General features: G+C 41.4%; 1 protein-coding gene across 1 annotated transcript in view; it reads right to left on the reverse strand.

The window, feature by feature from the left end:
* Positions 1-9,933: 9,933 nt before the first annotated feature.
* The window catches only part of BDNF (brain derived neurotrophic factor), a 35,435-nt gene continuing 29,257 nt past the window's right edge, over positions 9,934-16,111 (reverse strand). Inside the window, exon 2 of the mRNA XM_015544869.2 lies at positions 9,934-11,085. Within this exon, the coding sequence (XP_015400355.1) occupies positions 10,321-11,064 (744 nt within the window). The 5' untranslated portion in view covers positions 11,065-11,085 and the 3' untranslated portion in view covers positions 9,934-10,320. The remainder of the gene's footprint in view (positions 11,086-16,111) is intronic.

Raw genomic sequence — 16,111 nt, forward strand, 5'->3', positions numbered from 1 at the left:
ACCCTTGGGACAAGTGATTTAGGCTTGTGTATTGTTAGTTTCCTTATCTCTTAAATCTCATCTCTCATGGTTGACACGTATTTTGGATAGCATGTGAAACATCTACCATGGCATCTTGTACAAAATACCTCGGTAATGTAACAGTATTGCCTATGGCCAAACTCTCTTCCTTGTGTTCAACCACTTCCTATGCTAATCACCCCTCACTGGGCTTCTCACATATGGATCATCCGTCTACAGCCCATGGATATCACTCTCTACACACTTGTCTATAGAACATTCTTTACCCTTTCGCACCCTAATTCTGCTCCAACTTGATGGGCATGTCCAGTCCTCAGCACTTTACTTTGTTGCCTGATTTATCCCACTACCTCTGAGATCTATTCTAGAGAAACTGGGAAACCAAGACAGCAAACCGAATTCATCTTTGGGGTCAGTTGCATTCAATTGGCAGTGACTACACAAAGCCCAATTTTAAGAAGGATTCTGAGGCTGAAACTCAGCTCAGCAAGGACTTAGTAGTCATGTCTGCCATACGCAAAAGCTGTGAAGGGGCGGTGGCACATGCCCCCTGCATCCTGTCGTCCAAGACCTGTCATCCAGACACAGCAGGGACAAGGTCCCTGACCTTTTCTTCTCTTCCACTAATCTCAAACACAGAATAACTTTGTAAATTTTTGACCTGGGGATGACTGGGCCTTCCTCAGTTTAGCAAGCGATTCCAGAACACGCTGTCTATCCAATGCTGGCAACTCAGAGGAAGCCCTTCTGATCTGCCATGAGGGTGAGGGGGGGTGACAGCTGTCCCTTTCCAGGTATTGGAAACAGCTGGCACAAAGCTCTAGAAACCCTGCCCTCAGATTGTTCAGCACAGAGCAGTGTTGTGTCCGCTTTTGGAAGGGCCTCCATGCAACATGAGCCTGTGCATGTTAACCCTTAAAAGAGAAAGCCAGTGTTCTCTTGAAAGCTAAACATTGAAGGTGCCATTAGTGTTCTTCCTTTTTGATGGAAGCCCAAATCTTCTTAGATACATAGGTACTTTCCATTTCTTTTGTTTCTGTTTCCCTCCTATGTTCTTTACACTCTTTCCACTTTGCAGCAGTTAGCAGAGTGGCTCCAGACCCAGACTGCATGGATTCCAGTCCCTGCTCTGCTACTCACTGGTACCGCGACCTTGGGCAACTCCGTTGACCCCTCTGTGCCTTCCTTTCCTCACCTCTAGTATGTGAGTGCTAACACTGCCACCTAGATCTGCAAGAGGTGCCTGGAACAGTGCTTGCATAGAGAGAGCACTAACCGTTAGCATTGTGTAATGGTCTGGGTAACACGAGGCTGAATGGTGAGATAGGATCCTCCTGACGTGCCATGGCTATTCTTAGAAATGTGGCTGGGGCTCCTTGTTTCTCTTTCCGACTATGTGAGTTCATCCACTTCTCCCTGGCTTCAGTCCTTTCCATTCAGCTGGAATGGACACTTAAGGCTAATGGGCTTTATTTGGACTGGACAGTCTAGAAAAATGCCTTTTATTGTAGTATATCTCCTCCATTTGTGTATTGGCCACAGCTCAACGGCCAAGGAGTATTGTTAGTGGCTAACCAAGAGCTGCCTCTCTGAGTCTTCCAGAAAAGACAAAGTGCCCTGGATGCTTATGAAACACCTATGAAATGGGATCTCCTCTAAGAATCAGAGAATGTTAGAGAAGGATCTCTGATATCCATGCTAGGTGAACCCAGTTCATCACCAGTCAATAGAATAAGAGCTTGTAAAAACATCTTGAGACCTTCCCATAGGTCTGTCATTTTTCTCAGTGCTTTATGTGTATTCACTCATTTGATCGTCACAAAAATCCTCTGAGGTAGGTGGTAGAATTTTTACCTGTCGTTTAGAAGGAAATTGGGGTGAAGAGAAGTTAAGTAACTTGCCCACAGATACACAGCCTCTAGTAGCAAAGCTGGGATTCAGACCCCAACAGTCAGGCTCCAGAATCTATACTTTTAAGTCTCATACTATGCTCCAAGAGGTGAGACATTGGATTCCAGAAGAAACGACTCCTCAGGTCACTAGGAAGGGAGGATGGACATAAACTGGGAGCAGAAGTACATTGAATTAGAAAGAAAATAGGGGCTTCTCAGAGATTCAGGCCTAAAGGCTCCTGGGCCAGGAATAAGCCAAAGTTGGGAGGCTGGCATGAAGAATTCCAGACTCCGCTGTGCCAGTGAGGTTTGTCTTCTAAGCTCCACTCAGAATGACCTTCCCTAAAGGTCAGCTCTGAAGAAGTCTGCTGTTGGGTATAGTGTTGCCCTGGTTTATCGCGTGACACTCTTGTCTTCACCGCCATTGTCTCAAGAAAGAGGACACATCCAGAATGTTTGGGGCAGCAATGAGGCAAGCTGAGAGCAACATGTCGTTGGTGACAGCAAAGGGACTGAGATGCGAGCCCTGTTTGTTCAGAGTTCTGCGACAGTGATCCGCAGGACGAAGACGCAGTGGTTTGATCCAGGGTTTCCTGACTGTGCCTCCACAAAACACCCTGCGTCTCTCTTGGCCAGGTACCACTGAATACGGAGTGACATAAAATAGGCAAATATCATTGGCTTCTGAAATTAAGTTTAGACGAAGTTCACCCCTTGAATAATATTTGGGCACCACCTCCAAGGCATTTTCTGCCTGATTGTCAAGCAGTTTGGTACCATTTTCATAGTCACATATGAAGTGAACACCTTCCCTGGGGCATGTGCCCGCTTCAACTTCTATGCAGGACCCAAGCGCCTCTGGATTTCAATTTTGTGGTAAGTGCCAAGCAGTAAGGGCATCGATGGAGACAGGGGATGGACAGTGAATCCTCAGATTGTTCCCCAGCCTTTAAGTGCTTCAGATACCTCTTTAATCTCTTTGTACCACAAGTGATTTAGTAGGAAGAACAGGATGACAGACTCTTGGAGCTGGAATTTGCCTCCAAGACGGTCTAGTTGAGTTACTTCCTGACAGATGAGGGCTTTAAAGTTCAGGACCCAGAAAAAGGTTTCACTTAGTTAACTGAGCTACGAGGACTCCTGGCTCCTAAGGCAGCCTTGCCAGAATTCAGGTCTCCACGTTGCCCAATAGATGGTTAACATATTTGGACACCTCCACCCCAGCCCACAAACAGAAAATCTTCAAACGCTGTTTGCGGAGTCTAACATGTGCAGAAATGTGCACACACACAGACATACACATACACACAGAGATGGGGTGGGGGTGGGAATAGATTACTCTCCAGTCCCCGTTTCCAGAAACAGTTCCAACAGTCAGGGAAAGGTTTGCCACAAACACTGGAGAAGCCCTTTGTGTTTACAATCTGGTCATTCTGGAGGGGTGAACCTAGGACTTCTCAGCTGGATGTTAATAGCTGATTAATTCAGGAAGCTTATTTAATTTGTGACCAATATAGCTCTGTTTCACAGAGAAAGGGACGTGCTAGCAGGTGCAGAGCCCAGCTCCCCAGATGGAATAATCTTTTCTTTATTAATTTGCTGCATGTTGTTTCTCATTTCTCCCAGTCATTCCAAATGTGTTACAAACGACTACATGCTCTGGGTCCTGAATCCATGACTGCTGTAGTTTTGAAAGGAAAGAAAATAATTGTTGACTATAAACTATGGTGAGCTTTCCCTGCACACATGTACGTGCTCGCTTTTAAATCGTCAGTGCCTTCTTCCAATGCTGAGCAGTGTTCTGCCTGGAACAGCCACTGCTCTTGTGGCTTTTAGGAAATGAAAAGCTAGATGGTTTGAATGAAGCTTTCAGGGCCCTGGAAAGAGGTAGCGGCATGGCTGAGATTCAAACTCACGGTTCCAATTTCTTGGGTGGCTATCTTCCAGTGATCTAAAACACAGGGTGGGCCGGTTGTCTACTTCCCTTAGTCCAGTGATTCCCAAACTTGTGTGGGCATGAGAATCGCCCAGAGGACCTGTTAAAAACACAGATTTGCTGGCTCCACCCCCAGAGCTTTTGATTCAGCATGTCTAGGGTGGGGCCTGAGAATCTGCATTTCTAACAAGTTCCTAGAGAAGCTGCTGCAGATTGGAAAGCCCATCCAGAACCACTGTTAGTCCAATTACACCAGAGTATGGGGACCACTAACTCCAAGTAAGTGCTGTCTGGTACCTGTCGGAGGTCTCCTGTTTAGAGACTTTCTGTTTTGTTTTGTCTTTTCCTCTTTCCCCACTTGATATGCACCAAGTTTCAGTCTAGAAATTTTTTTTGTTTTAATGTTAGGGTTCAATGGAGAATGTAGCTCGACTAAATTAATTTGAATATGTACTGCAATACTTGATATGGATTTTTCCAAAATGTGAGCACTTAGGCTAGACAAAAATATTTCCCCTGGGTTCAGTCATTCTGTGCAGACCAGCTCCTGGTTTCTAAGGAACCATTTGAACAGAATACAACCCCGAAGCGCCGTGCTGCTGAAGCATCCTTATGATGATTTCTAAATGTGGAACATACCCTTCAAGCCAGTCATCCAATCAACAATTCTTGGTCATTTACAGGCTTACGACAAGCCCTGTCATTAAACTGCAGTGTTTTGTGTGAGGTATTTTAGGACAGAAGGAAAGGCCTATTTTTCCAAAGGAAAAATTTGTTTCTCCAGATATAAAAAATTAGTGGTTCCCACAAATATATAATGACTACAAAGGTCCTGTTTGGTGTGTGTGTGTGTGTGTGTGTGTGTGGTGAAAATTAATTGGAAGAACAGCATTTACAATTCCATGATACTGAGAATATGCTATTGTTATTCAGACCAGCAAATGCTAGGTCAGGGAGCCCCTGATCTGGTGTTTTGTGCCTAGCAAATAATCAGAGGGGCTGAGGTAAGGGACTATGGAAATCCAACAGGCAGTGTACCACATAAAGAGCTCTTTCTTAATGAGGAATATAATGTGTAAGATCACAATATTTTTCTGTTAATATTTAAACATTCTTCAGGCAACTTACTGCATCTAATTACTTATCAAAAGAGGAGGAGGTGGTCTTTTTGCCTTTCTATAAAGAATTAAAAGGTGGCTAGCATTGGAAAGTGGATGAAGATACTCAAGTCTGGGGACAGAGGCAGTGGCGGCGGGGATTTATCAGCTGCACTATGCATAAACACTGGCTGGTTTGGAGTGGTAGCACCTACTTTAGTCACTCATGTTGGCTCTTGGGTGGGGATTCACAGAACCAACCCATCAGTTAGCTTAATGTAACCGACAAGAATCAGATTCCCAACGCTCCTTCTGCCCAAATCACCAACCACCTAACCTTTAAAACTACAGTTAAAACACCCACAGCTAAAACCAAAACCAAACCAAAAACCAAAAATATATATTTTTTTAATTTTGTTAAATTACAAAGTGCCCCAAAGGGCCCAGATTCCATCACTAATTTCACTGTCCAACATTTTGAGGATGGATAAAATCCATGGATGAATTTCTCCAAGCTAAATACTTTATCTACCTATATTTACGAACATATATTATTTCTTGTGTTGATTGTTAACATTCCTTACTTAACAATAGCTTACCAAAATATGCAGCTGTCTTAACTTTAACTGACTTGTAGAACAGGCTTGATGTGTGAACGCAGACAAGATATGTATTTTTTGTATTAGGCTTAAGCCCTGATGCTGCCTCAGTGCTGGTTGAACTGAGGCCAGGCTGGAAGGCTTTGGTTGCAGCTCATAAGGTGTTTGACATTTTATCCAGAGTCCAGTAATCACTTAAATGAATAAGAGAAGATTTAGCATTGATCCGTTCTAATACTTAGCTCACAATATCACAACTGGGGTAGTATTCATGGAATTAGTACAGCTTCATAGACACTGCCAATAACCACAGAGGCCTCTCAATATGGTGGAAAAAAAAAAAACCCAATAGATCAAAGAAAGCAATGATCTGGGCTATTTCTAGGCATCTCAGTGATGGAGCAGATTTAACTGCTTGTACCCAAAGACTACTTTGGTCTTTACAAATTGACTACTACTCCTGTTTAAGTCCAAGTTGGTTAATTTAGTGGATGCCTTCATTTTTTGTGTCTCTGACCTCATCTTCGGATGAAAGCTCTCAGTCCTGTTAACCAGATTCCTTTAACTACAAGTAATTTGAATGCCACACTTAATTCTCCCTACTTTTTACATAATCCTTTCAAAAATGTCTTAGTCTTCTCTATGAAAATTGGTTAAATCTGACGTTTACCAAAATTCTTATTCCAGGGCTGGGTTCATGCCTCGACTGGCAGTCAAGGGGTTCTCTTAGAGTTTAGAGTACTTTGCAAGCTCCCTGGACAGATTAGGATCGAGCAATTCATCTCATTTGATCTGTTCTTCCATATACACAAGACAAGTCAATGTTTGTTATGACTTTCTTGATCCTTATTTATAAGACAATACAAGAGGAAACCATGTGTGTGTTTGAAATAGAAATGATACACTGCACAGATATAGTTCACCACGTTATGCGATGGGTTGTCAGTGTTCAAATGGGGAGTCTGAAGAGTAGGAACAGATGCTTTTTTTCCTTAATGGCACTTTCTCTAATTTAAAATCCTTCCATTTATTTCCCTAAGATTTAGTGATAACTTTAAACACTTTAACTAAATTACCCAGCGGCTTGGCAGCCATCACAGAGGCAAATCTTTTTAGAAATCCTAGCAATCTGTTAGATCATGGGTACTATGATATAAAATCTGCATGCTCCACATTCAAAAATTAAATCAGTGCAATGGATACAAATACATAATGCAAATGGCACCATTTCCAAACTGAGGGTACATGACCTGCCTCTAAATATTGACTTTCTATGTTTTCCTTCAGTCATTTACTTTCTAAATTTGGGCCAATTTATTCTCATTATTCCTAAGTAAACCTGCTTTTATTTTTTTTTTTTTTTAACAGTTATTTTATAATCAAACAGAGCCAGCCAGCCCTGATTCGTGGATCCTGATGTTGCTAGGATACATGGCTTGGTACTTGATGAAAGTATATCACTTCAAAGGAGAAAACTTTCAAGTGTCCTAGAATATGACACTCCTGTCTTCCACTGTGGAAGACGGGCCCAATCCTAGAGCTTCTTGGAAGCTCACAGACTGCAGGATTGGCTTCCCATGCTTTGAAATAAGCATCCCCTCCAGGGAGGGGAGGGGGGACTGTGCAATTGCTAAAACTAGTCAGGTTGGTCTTAAAGCAAGGAACACACGTATTTATAATGAAACACATTTTCATGTTTGTTTCACAGTGAAGAGAAAAAACCCAGAACCCCCAGATTTTATGTACTTTGAAAATATATTTAAAAACATTAAAAATTCTATATTTAAAACATATATTATATGTTAATTAGTACACTTAAATAGAACTTGTATTTACAATAGGCTTCTGATGCGGTTAAGTTTTAATGCCAATTTTTTTCAATAACATAATTATATAAATATACTAAAATACAATAAATATTTTTTTTGTTTTACATGGTGAATAATATCTTTACCATAGAGAAAACAAGGCCACAGACATTTACTTACATTTTCAATGGAAATCACCATAAAAAAGCAACAGGCCTGCCGGCATGCACCAAACACTTCTGCCACAAAGAGACCACAGCAAGACTTTAAAACAAAACAAAACTGAACAGAACAAAAATGAACAGCAACAGAGAAAGATTTTAACAAAATAAATCTTAGGTCAACATAAACCACCAAGCATGTGACCGTGATGTATCCTATCAGGTAAGAGAGAGCCAGTGACCACACAATTGACGAATGTCTCCTGTTCAACCACTTAATACATCTGGCCTTAGCAGGACTTTTGAGACTGTGATGGGCACTTCTTTGATAATTTCATCCCTCGGAAGGAAGCTGCGAAAAGTTAATATACAGCAGATTTTCATTACATGTCAAAAATAATTACAAAGACAGTATTTTCAAACAACACAAAACAAACCTAAAGTCTTCCCTCTTTGAAAGACAGGTGTTCGGATGGTATCATAAAGGATAGGCTAGGCTAGTTCTAAGTGAAAGACTGAACAAATAGAAATTATTTGCTGATGGTATCTTCATTCCCTGGGTCATGGCGGACAACCTCTTTTGCTTAGCCCTCACTCTACTAAGATGCGGCAACTTCTCGAGGCTTTCTGATATTCAAGGACAATGGTCAAGGACATTTTCAGATTTGGATAACGGGCTGAATGGGTGAGTGGGTTTAGCACTAATTTTCCCTGGGATTCATTTTTCCCAGGACCATGCTATTCCAGGCTCCCACCTTTATTTCTCCAAACCCAAGATGGCAGAGGTGAGGCAGGGACCCTCTCCATGAACAGACAGGATGGGCAGGAGGTTGCTGAGGCCTTCACTGGGGAGCAAAACTTTATCAGCTCTGTCCTGGCCTCTTCCATTGAGCAAGGCACCTTCAAGCCTTTCGTGTCCTAGACATGCAGACACCTTCCTGAAGTCTTGTCTTGGGACAAGATTTCCTCTTGGTAGCCTTGGTCATCCAACCTGAGTTTTTGGGGCCTTTTCCTGTCCCTTCCCCCTTACCGAAAGTTCTCAGAAGACAAAACCCTGGTTTTCCTCAAGTCTAATTTCAAAGCAGAAAGTGTTCATGTCGCAAGCATTTTCCATCTCATTGTATCAGTTTCATGATGACAATGTCACATTTGGTTCTGAACCTGCCCCAGGCTAATCCAGCTGTAGGACAAATTACCCAGGGTGGAGAATGTAAGTCAGCTCGAGTGGGGTCCTCCAGCGAGAACCTCTTAGCACAGTTAGATAATGTAGGCACTTAAAGCGCGAGGTCCAAGCAACTTGACACAGTCATTCCAGAGCCACCTCTGAAAGGTCCTTCAAAGGTCTCCCTCTTGGAATGTCTCAAGTACCATTCCCCACCCCCACCTAGACATCAGGATGGCCACGCAGAAATTCCTCCTGCACCACCCGGAAATGACGTGTCAGCTCCACACAGCCTCCATATGGCTGGTTCAGTCTCACGTCACTGGCAGTGTGGACTCCTGCTCTGATCTAGGCATTTCTGGGTCCATACAGAACTCCACCTTTTGCTTGCAAGACGTTTTTAAGCCTTACCATGATTTTGTTAAGCCTTACAAATGATTTACCCAAGTGTTTACCCCTCATAAAAAAGAATCTTTGAGTTTTTTGTTGTTGTTCTTTTTCTCTTCTAAAAGAAAGAAAGAAAGAAAGAAAGAAAGAAAGAAAGAAAGAAAGAAAGAAAGAAAACAGAAAAGAAAGAAACCACTGTTCTCCATGCTTATGAGAGTGCCACAATATGACAAAATTTGTCCACTCGTTCACAGCAGTGGTACATTATTTCAGAGCACCCAACTGATTTTTCTTCCTTTAAGAGAAAACAAAATAAAGAGGGGACCAAAGGGGGAGGGAGGGAAAGAATGTGCTCTAAGAAAATGTAGATCTTTCCAGCAAAAGAAGCTTCTGCTGACCAAGGCCCAAAGAGTGAGTGGGAGCCCAGGAGGTGCATCATGGGAAGTGGAGTGAGCAGTTCATTCAGTTGCCTTAATTTTTATTCAGTTTCCAATCATCTGATTGATATTGCCAACATCTTTACAACATACAAATAAATCTTTTATCAACCAGAATATATACTGAAGGAATTCTTTCCCCATCCCTACTCCCTGTGGGAACTTGAAAGAAAGAAAGAAAGAAAGAAAGAAAGAAAGAAAGAAAGAAAGAAAGAAAGAAAGAAAACAAAACAACAAAACAAACAAAAAAAACACAAAACAAACAAAAATATACCCCTCCCATCCACCCATTCCCTAAGCCAGTAAAGCAATGACAACAGCACCTTGACATTGTTTTAATTCCAACGCTATCAGAAGTTAAAAGCAGTAAAACAGATAATAGTACTAACAAGAACGAAGATACTTACTGTCTAAAATGTAAACGGAATGTTTTGGTTCAAATTTTTGTTGGTTTTTTTTTTTTTTTTTTTGTCTGTTTTCTGAAAGAGGACAGTTTATTATCAATTCACAATTAAAGCAGCATGCAATTTATTATTTTTTTTTTAAACTTTTTACGTTTTCAATTCTTGGCAACGGCAACAAACCACAACATTATCGAGGAATGAAATGCAGACTTTTTAAAGTTGTGCGCAAAATGACTGTTTCCCTTCTGGTCATGGATATGTCCAATAAATAGATTGTAGAACCACTGTACTGTATAAACTTCATTTATACATGCAGTTCATAAAATTATTTTTTCTTAACTGAATAATTTACCCTGTTATGTATATATACAAATAGATAATTTTTGTCTCAATATAATCTATACAACATCAATCCACTATCTTCCCCTTTTAATGGTCAATGTACATACACAGGAAGTGTCTATCCTTATGAATCGCCAGCCAATTCTCTTTTTGCTATCCATGGTGAGGGCCCGCACGTACGACTGGGTAGTTCGGCACTGGGAGTTCCAATGCCTTTTGTCTATGCCCCTGCAGCCCTCCTTTGTGTAACCCATGGGATTGCACTTGGTCTCGTAGAAGTACTGCTTCAGTTGGCCTTTAGATACAGGGACTTTTTCAAGGACGGTGACCGTCCCGCCCGACATGTCCACTGCAGTCTTTTTATCTGCCGCTGTCACCCACTCGCTAATGCTGTCGCACACGCTCAGCTCCCCACGGCGGGCAGGGTCAGAGTGGCGCCGGACCCTCATAGACATGTTTGCAGCATCCAGGTAATTTTTGTATTCCTCAAGCAGAAAGAGGAGAGGAGGCTCCAAAGGCACTTGACTACTGAGCATCACCCTGGAAGTGTATAAGTCCGCGTCCTTACTGTTTTCTTCATTGGGTCGACCTTTCTGGTCCTCGTCCAACAGCTCTTCTATCACGTGTTCAAAAGTGTCAGCCAAGGATGTCAGGCCTCTTGACCCTGCCTTGGGCCCGTTCACGCTCTCCAGAGTCCCATGGGTCCGCACACCTGGGTAGGCCAAGCTGCCTTGTCCTCGGCCGTTGGCTTCTTTCATAGGGGCAGCCTTCATGCAACCGAAGTATGAAATAACCATAGTAAGGAAAAGGATGGTCATCACTCTTCTCACCTGGTGGAGCTGCAGGGAAAAAACAGAAACAGGACACAGAGCCGGTTAGCACTTTCTTTCGCAGGGATGCGCTGCGGCCATCGGACTGTGATTCCAGGCCATTCTGCGGGGGCAAGGATTTTATGCACTGGTGATGAACTCTAGTTGCATCAGACACATGTTAGCATCAGTCGTGTGCTCTGTGTGGCATTTACACCCAAGGTTAGATGGCTTCTACATAAGTGAAAAAAACTGTGGCTGCAAGTTCTCCCTTACCAGCTTTGTAAGTTTAATTTTTAATGATCTCTGCTCAGGCTGTCACAAGAAACACAAAATCAGAAATGTTACTAGGCAACAACTCCAAGTGTAATAGTAATTTTTTTTTCAAGTTAGCAACATGGTCCTATTGCGGGAGCTGTGTGACAGGAACAGCAGTGGCCTGAGGGGTCTGTGGGGGCCTTTCCGGCTGTGTGATATCTAGGTATGAAGAGCACCGTAAAACAGAAGTCGGGGAGCTGTAAGGAGCCTTTTACATGGACTTTTTTTTCCCCTCCCATAATCTATTAGGACAAAGCATAAAGATAATCCCATCAAGCCAACCCGCTTTACAGATAAGGAACCAAACCAAAGGCCACCGAGGACTTGCTTCCTGTCCTGAAGAAAGTTTATGTCCTGAAGGAAGTTTACATTAGAACTCGGGGCTCCCAACTTTAGCTTCAATGTTTTCCTAGTACACCTGGGTGGTCACTACTGAAAATGTTCTGCTTATTTCCAAACACAAATCATTTTCTACACGTTGATTTTAATGGTGTGTCTATACCTGGGGCTGATGTCATGAAAACAATGTGTCTGCTTAAAAGAGCACTGAAAAAGTCAGCATTAAAAAGGCAATGAAGTCAATGTCAAATGCCTCCCATATGCGGATCCACGTTTATCTCCACTAACTCTGAGCCCCTCACCCCTTTGACTTTTCTGGCTCATGTACAGAGCCATCCAAGCAAGCTCAGCTTCTCCTTTTATTAGAAATGTGGTCCTGTGAGTACGTGTATGTGAGAGAGCTCAGAGTTTATCATAACTTTAAAAGGCTGAGTGGCGTTTTGCACATTTTGGAATAGGCAGTGAGCACTTCTTTCTGTGCTTTTGAAGTTTTCTGGGAAGTCCCTTAACAGCACACCACAAAATTAATCTTTTCCTGTTTGCCAGAGGGTTGCTATACTCTAAATCTGGCTCTACATCTATAAGCAGGCTCTGGGAAGCCAATTAGAATGGAAGAACAAACAAAATGAAAACATACCTATAGACCGACCCAAGGTTACCGTCAGATGGTGAAGGACTTCAGAATCACTTACCTGAAGCACTGGGTCTCTTAGCAAGAAAGAGAAGCATCCCTGGGCTCCGACACTCTATTCCTACTTCTCAGTCCTGGAGCAAGGACTTACAAAAAGACACACATGTGTCTAACCAGTAGGGAAAAGGACTATTTTTCTGTCCATATGAAGTGTCACTGAACAGGAAGACAACCTACCTCCAGTTAATAGGTCATACTTCAGAAATGGCTAAAAATTCTGGCATTGAAAAGCAAATGTTTCTCTTCTCCACTTTTGTAAGAGATCACATTTTCTACCACTAAGGGGCTATTACCATCCCCAAACACCCACAAATTTCTTTGTGGATTCACTCTCACTATATACAAATAGCAAGCACGCTCAGAGCCGTTTGGAGCGCACAATGGCCAGAATCAGAAGCACACACTGGTTTGAATAAACCACAGATATCTATTCTGCTAACACCTGAACTTTTTGTGAATGTTCTGGATTCCGCACCATCAAAGAAATGTATCCTCCAAGGAGGTTTCTATTCCTGGCAGGCAGTATTTACACCATTGAATGAAAACCTTTTCTCCTGATGTTCCCAGTCCAAGTTAAAACAACCCAAGGGGCACCTCAAATGTAGGTCGATGAAAGAATGCAAATATAGAATATTTTACTCCAGTCATCCATATCACTCTGGTAGAGATTTGCTGTGATCAGCAATCTTTTAATGCCATATTTCATCAAGTCTAAGATACCAGCATTACAAAACACATCATTTTATGTACCACTAAGAAATAAAAAATGCAGCCAATTAAACCATTGCTTTATCACTTGGAAATATTATTGTACACTTACTGAAGAGCTCTTTTAGACTTATTTGGACACATTTTATCATATACAATTTTTCTGCATATGAAACAAGAGTAAGCCAACTAAATTGGTTAAGGTGATGACAACTATACGATGACTCCTACATGGCAACAATAACAATACAATAACATCAGCTATAAGACACAACTTCAGAGATATTACAAATATGAATGACAAACTGTGATTCTAGAATTAATGAAATGGAGTAAGTTTCATAAATATTTACTAAATGCCCACATGAGCCGCTTAAAATGGCCCAGGGTACTGAGGCATCTTCAACTACAGAGTTGGGAAATTGTTTTATTATCACTACCAGAGATAGGAGGCTTTTAATGATATACCTTTTTCTATACTTGGCTTAGAGAAGTTTACCCTGCCTTTCACTGGTCTCCTCTTTATGTTAGTAACTTTTTGGTTCCAAAAGTGGTACTTTATGTATCATTTTATTAGCAGTTCCATAAACAAATATTTCAGAGGACGAAACGGTATCTGAGTAAATATAACTTGGCTTTCATCCTGAAGCCCAAACAGTGGCATCCCTCAAAGCGCAACATCTGCACGGATTCAGTTAAATTAAGTATCTGGTGCTAAAGCCCAGCCCCCTTTGCCAGCCCTGACCCCAGTGACACTTCTAGGATGCTCACTGCCTACTCCCAAGGCCTTATAAGTGCATCCAGCACCAAACTCAATACCTTTTGTGGAAACAATATTACTTCCTAACTTGTCTGTTTCTGACAGTGATTTCTTAATACTTTGGACCACCCAGGGTGGAGGCCAGGAATCTTGGAATCAAGTTTGACCATACATTTTGGGTATGGTCTTCAAATCCAATCAGTGAAGAAGTCCTGCTCATTTTTCCTTTACAACATTTCTCCTGTCCATCCCTTTTCCTCCATCCCACTGCCGCCATCTTGGTTCAGCTCTCACCATCTCAATGTCCCCCTGATGCACTTTACGTCCTTTCTGCTCCATTCAACTATGATGATCACTGCCTGACCAACCACTCACCTTATCTTTCTCTCTCAAAAACTTGCAATAGCATTTTCATTCCATTAAATACCATCTAACAACTTCTTTTACCTGGTATCACACCCTTCAAAATCTGGCCTCACCGTTACTCACCTCTACTCTGATCAGGCCAGAATCCTTGGAGCTGTATATACATTATTGCCTGGAAGTGACCTGTTCCATTCTTCTGGCAAACTTTTTTCTGTCTGATTAAATCTCACTTATCATCCTTCATAGCACAGTTCAAGCATCAGATCATACGTGCCACCTTCTCTTCTAAAATTTGCATCTTATAGCTCATTGAGTATTCTCATATCCCTACTTGCTTGTTAACTAACAGTGTTTGCTAACCATGGTCAGCCTTCAGTTAGATGATAGGCTCTCTGAGGGAATGAATCATGTCTGACTACCTCACCCCTGCAATTAATGGTCAACACAGAATAATATAATAGTTCTCAGTAAAAATTTACTGATGGGCTTACTAAACCATTAGAAAAGGCAGTATTAACCTTTTATGGGAAGGCTTTCCATTTGGAAAGCACAAGTGAACTCATTGGAATTATTTGGTCAAGTGCAGGCCATGCTAAACCCAAATTAAAAGCTCGAAGGGATCTGATAGATGGCAATTATCAGTCATGAAGAATCTCTTTAGCTTCTCTAACAGGGTAAAGCCTTACTTGACTAATTTCTAAAAAGAAAATAACACTATATCATACAAATTCCTCTTATCACTTGTGTAGCCCTGTTCCTAACAGAAGACTTAGAAAAGTAGCCAGTGATAATAATAATCACAGTGAAACTTGGATTTTTAGTATTTCAACTGCCTTTTTGGCTGTTAACCTCTTCAATGAGTAATTTTATATACTATATTAGGAAATCCTAACAATAAGTAAGAACTTCCATGACAATTCCTAACGTTTTAGCCCTTCGGATGTGTCTTTATTACACAAAAGAGGCTGTGTAATACTCCTAAGTAGATTGTTAGTCTATATATCTGTTTCTACATAATAAATTCACTGGTGCTGTCTAATTCTGCTCCAAGGCTCACAACAATCAACCCAATCACATCTATAAAATGCTAGGAAGGATTGTTTGTAGCCCCATTCTCAAAAAATTAAATATAGTACACAGGGCTAAAAAGAAAATTGACAAAATAGAAGTAAAGTTTAGTTTTAAGTATGACTCATGAGTCTTAAACATTCAACTAGATGAATATCCATGACAGCATGCTGTAGTAATAACTTAACATTTGTCTAAAAGACGATAGAGCATTCACAAGTATGATCTAATTTGATTGTTACAAGGAGATAAGACAGGTATTATTATCCACATTTCAAGATAAGACCACTATGGTTCAGAGAGGTTAACAGGTTACCTCTTCACCCAAGTTTTTACTGTCAGGACGTGCTGCCAGTTTTAGAATATTTAACTGCAGGGAGAAGACAGACGATGCTACAAAGGGTGGTCAAAGAAGGAGCTTATACAACACAGCCATAGTTTTCTGTAGCTGTGCGTATCCTGGAGCCCAGCTTTCTAAAGGCAGCACCAGTGAGATACTACTTTGCAGTTCTGGACTAATCATGACCTAAAAGTCCCTTCAACTTTAAGGCCTGATTATTTCAGTAGATGAAATTTCAGACAACATGGTCTTCCTCTAAAGGAAAGCTATGCAAAAACATAGGCATGATAGAATGATGTTTCTATGGCCAAAGTTAAGAAGGAAAACCAAACAGTAATATGGGTAATTCAGGCACAGAGGAGAAAAAAATGCAAAGTGTTCCCGATCCCCCAGTCCCTTAGGGTTATGTCTATGACATGTAATCAAAGAAAATAGTTTAAAGATATGGTTGCTCATCTTAGTCGTA

Source organism: Panthera tigris, chromosome D1 (genome assembly GCF_018350195.1).
Source record: "Panthera tigris isolate Pti1 chromosome D1, P.tigris_Pti1_mat1.1, whole genome shotgun sequence".
NCBI lineage: Eukaryota > Metazoa > Chordata > Mammalia > Carnivora > Felidae > Panthera > Panthera tigris.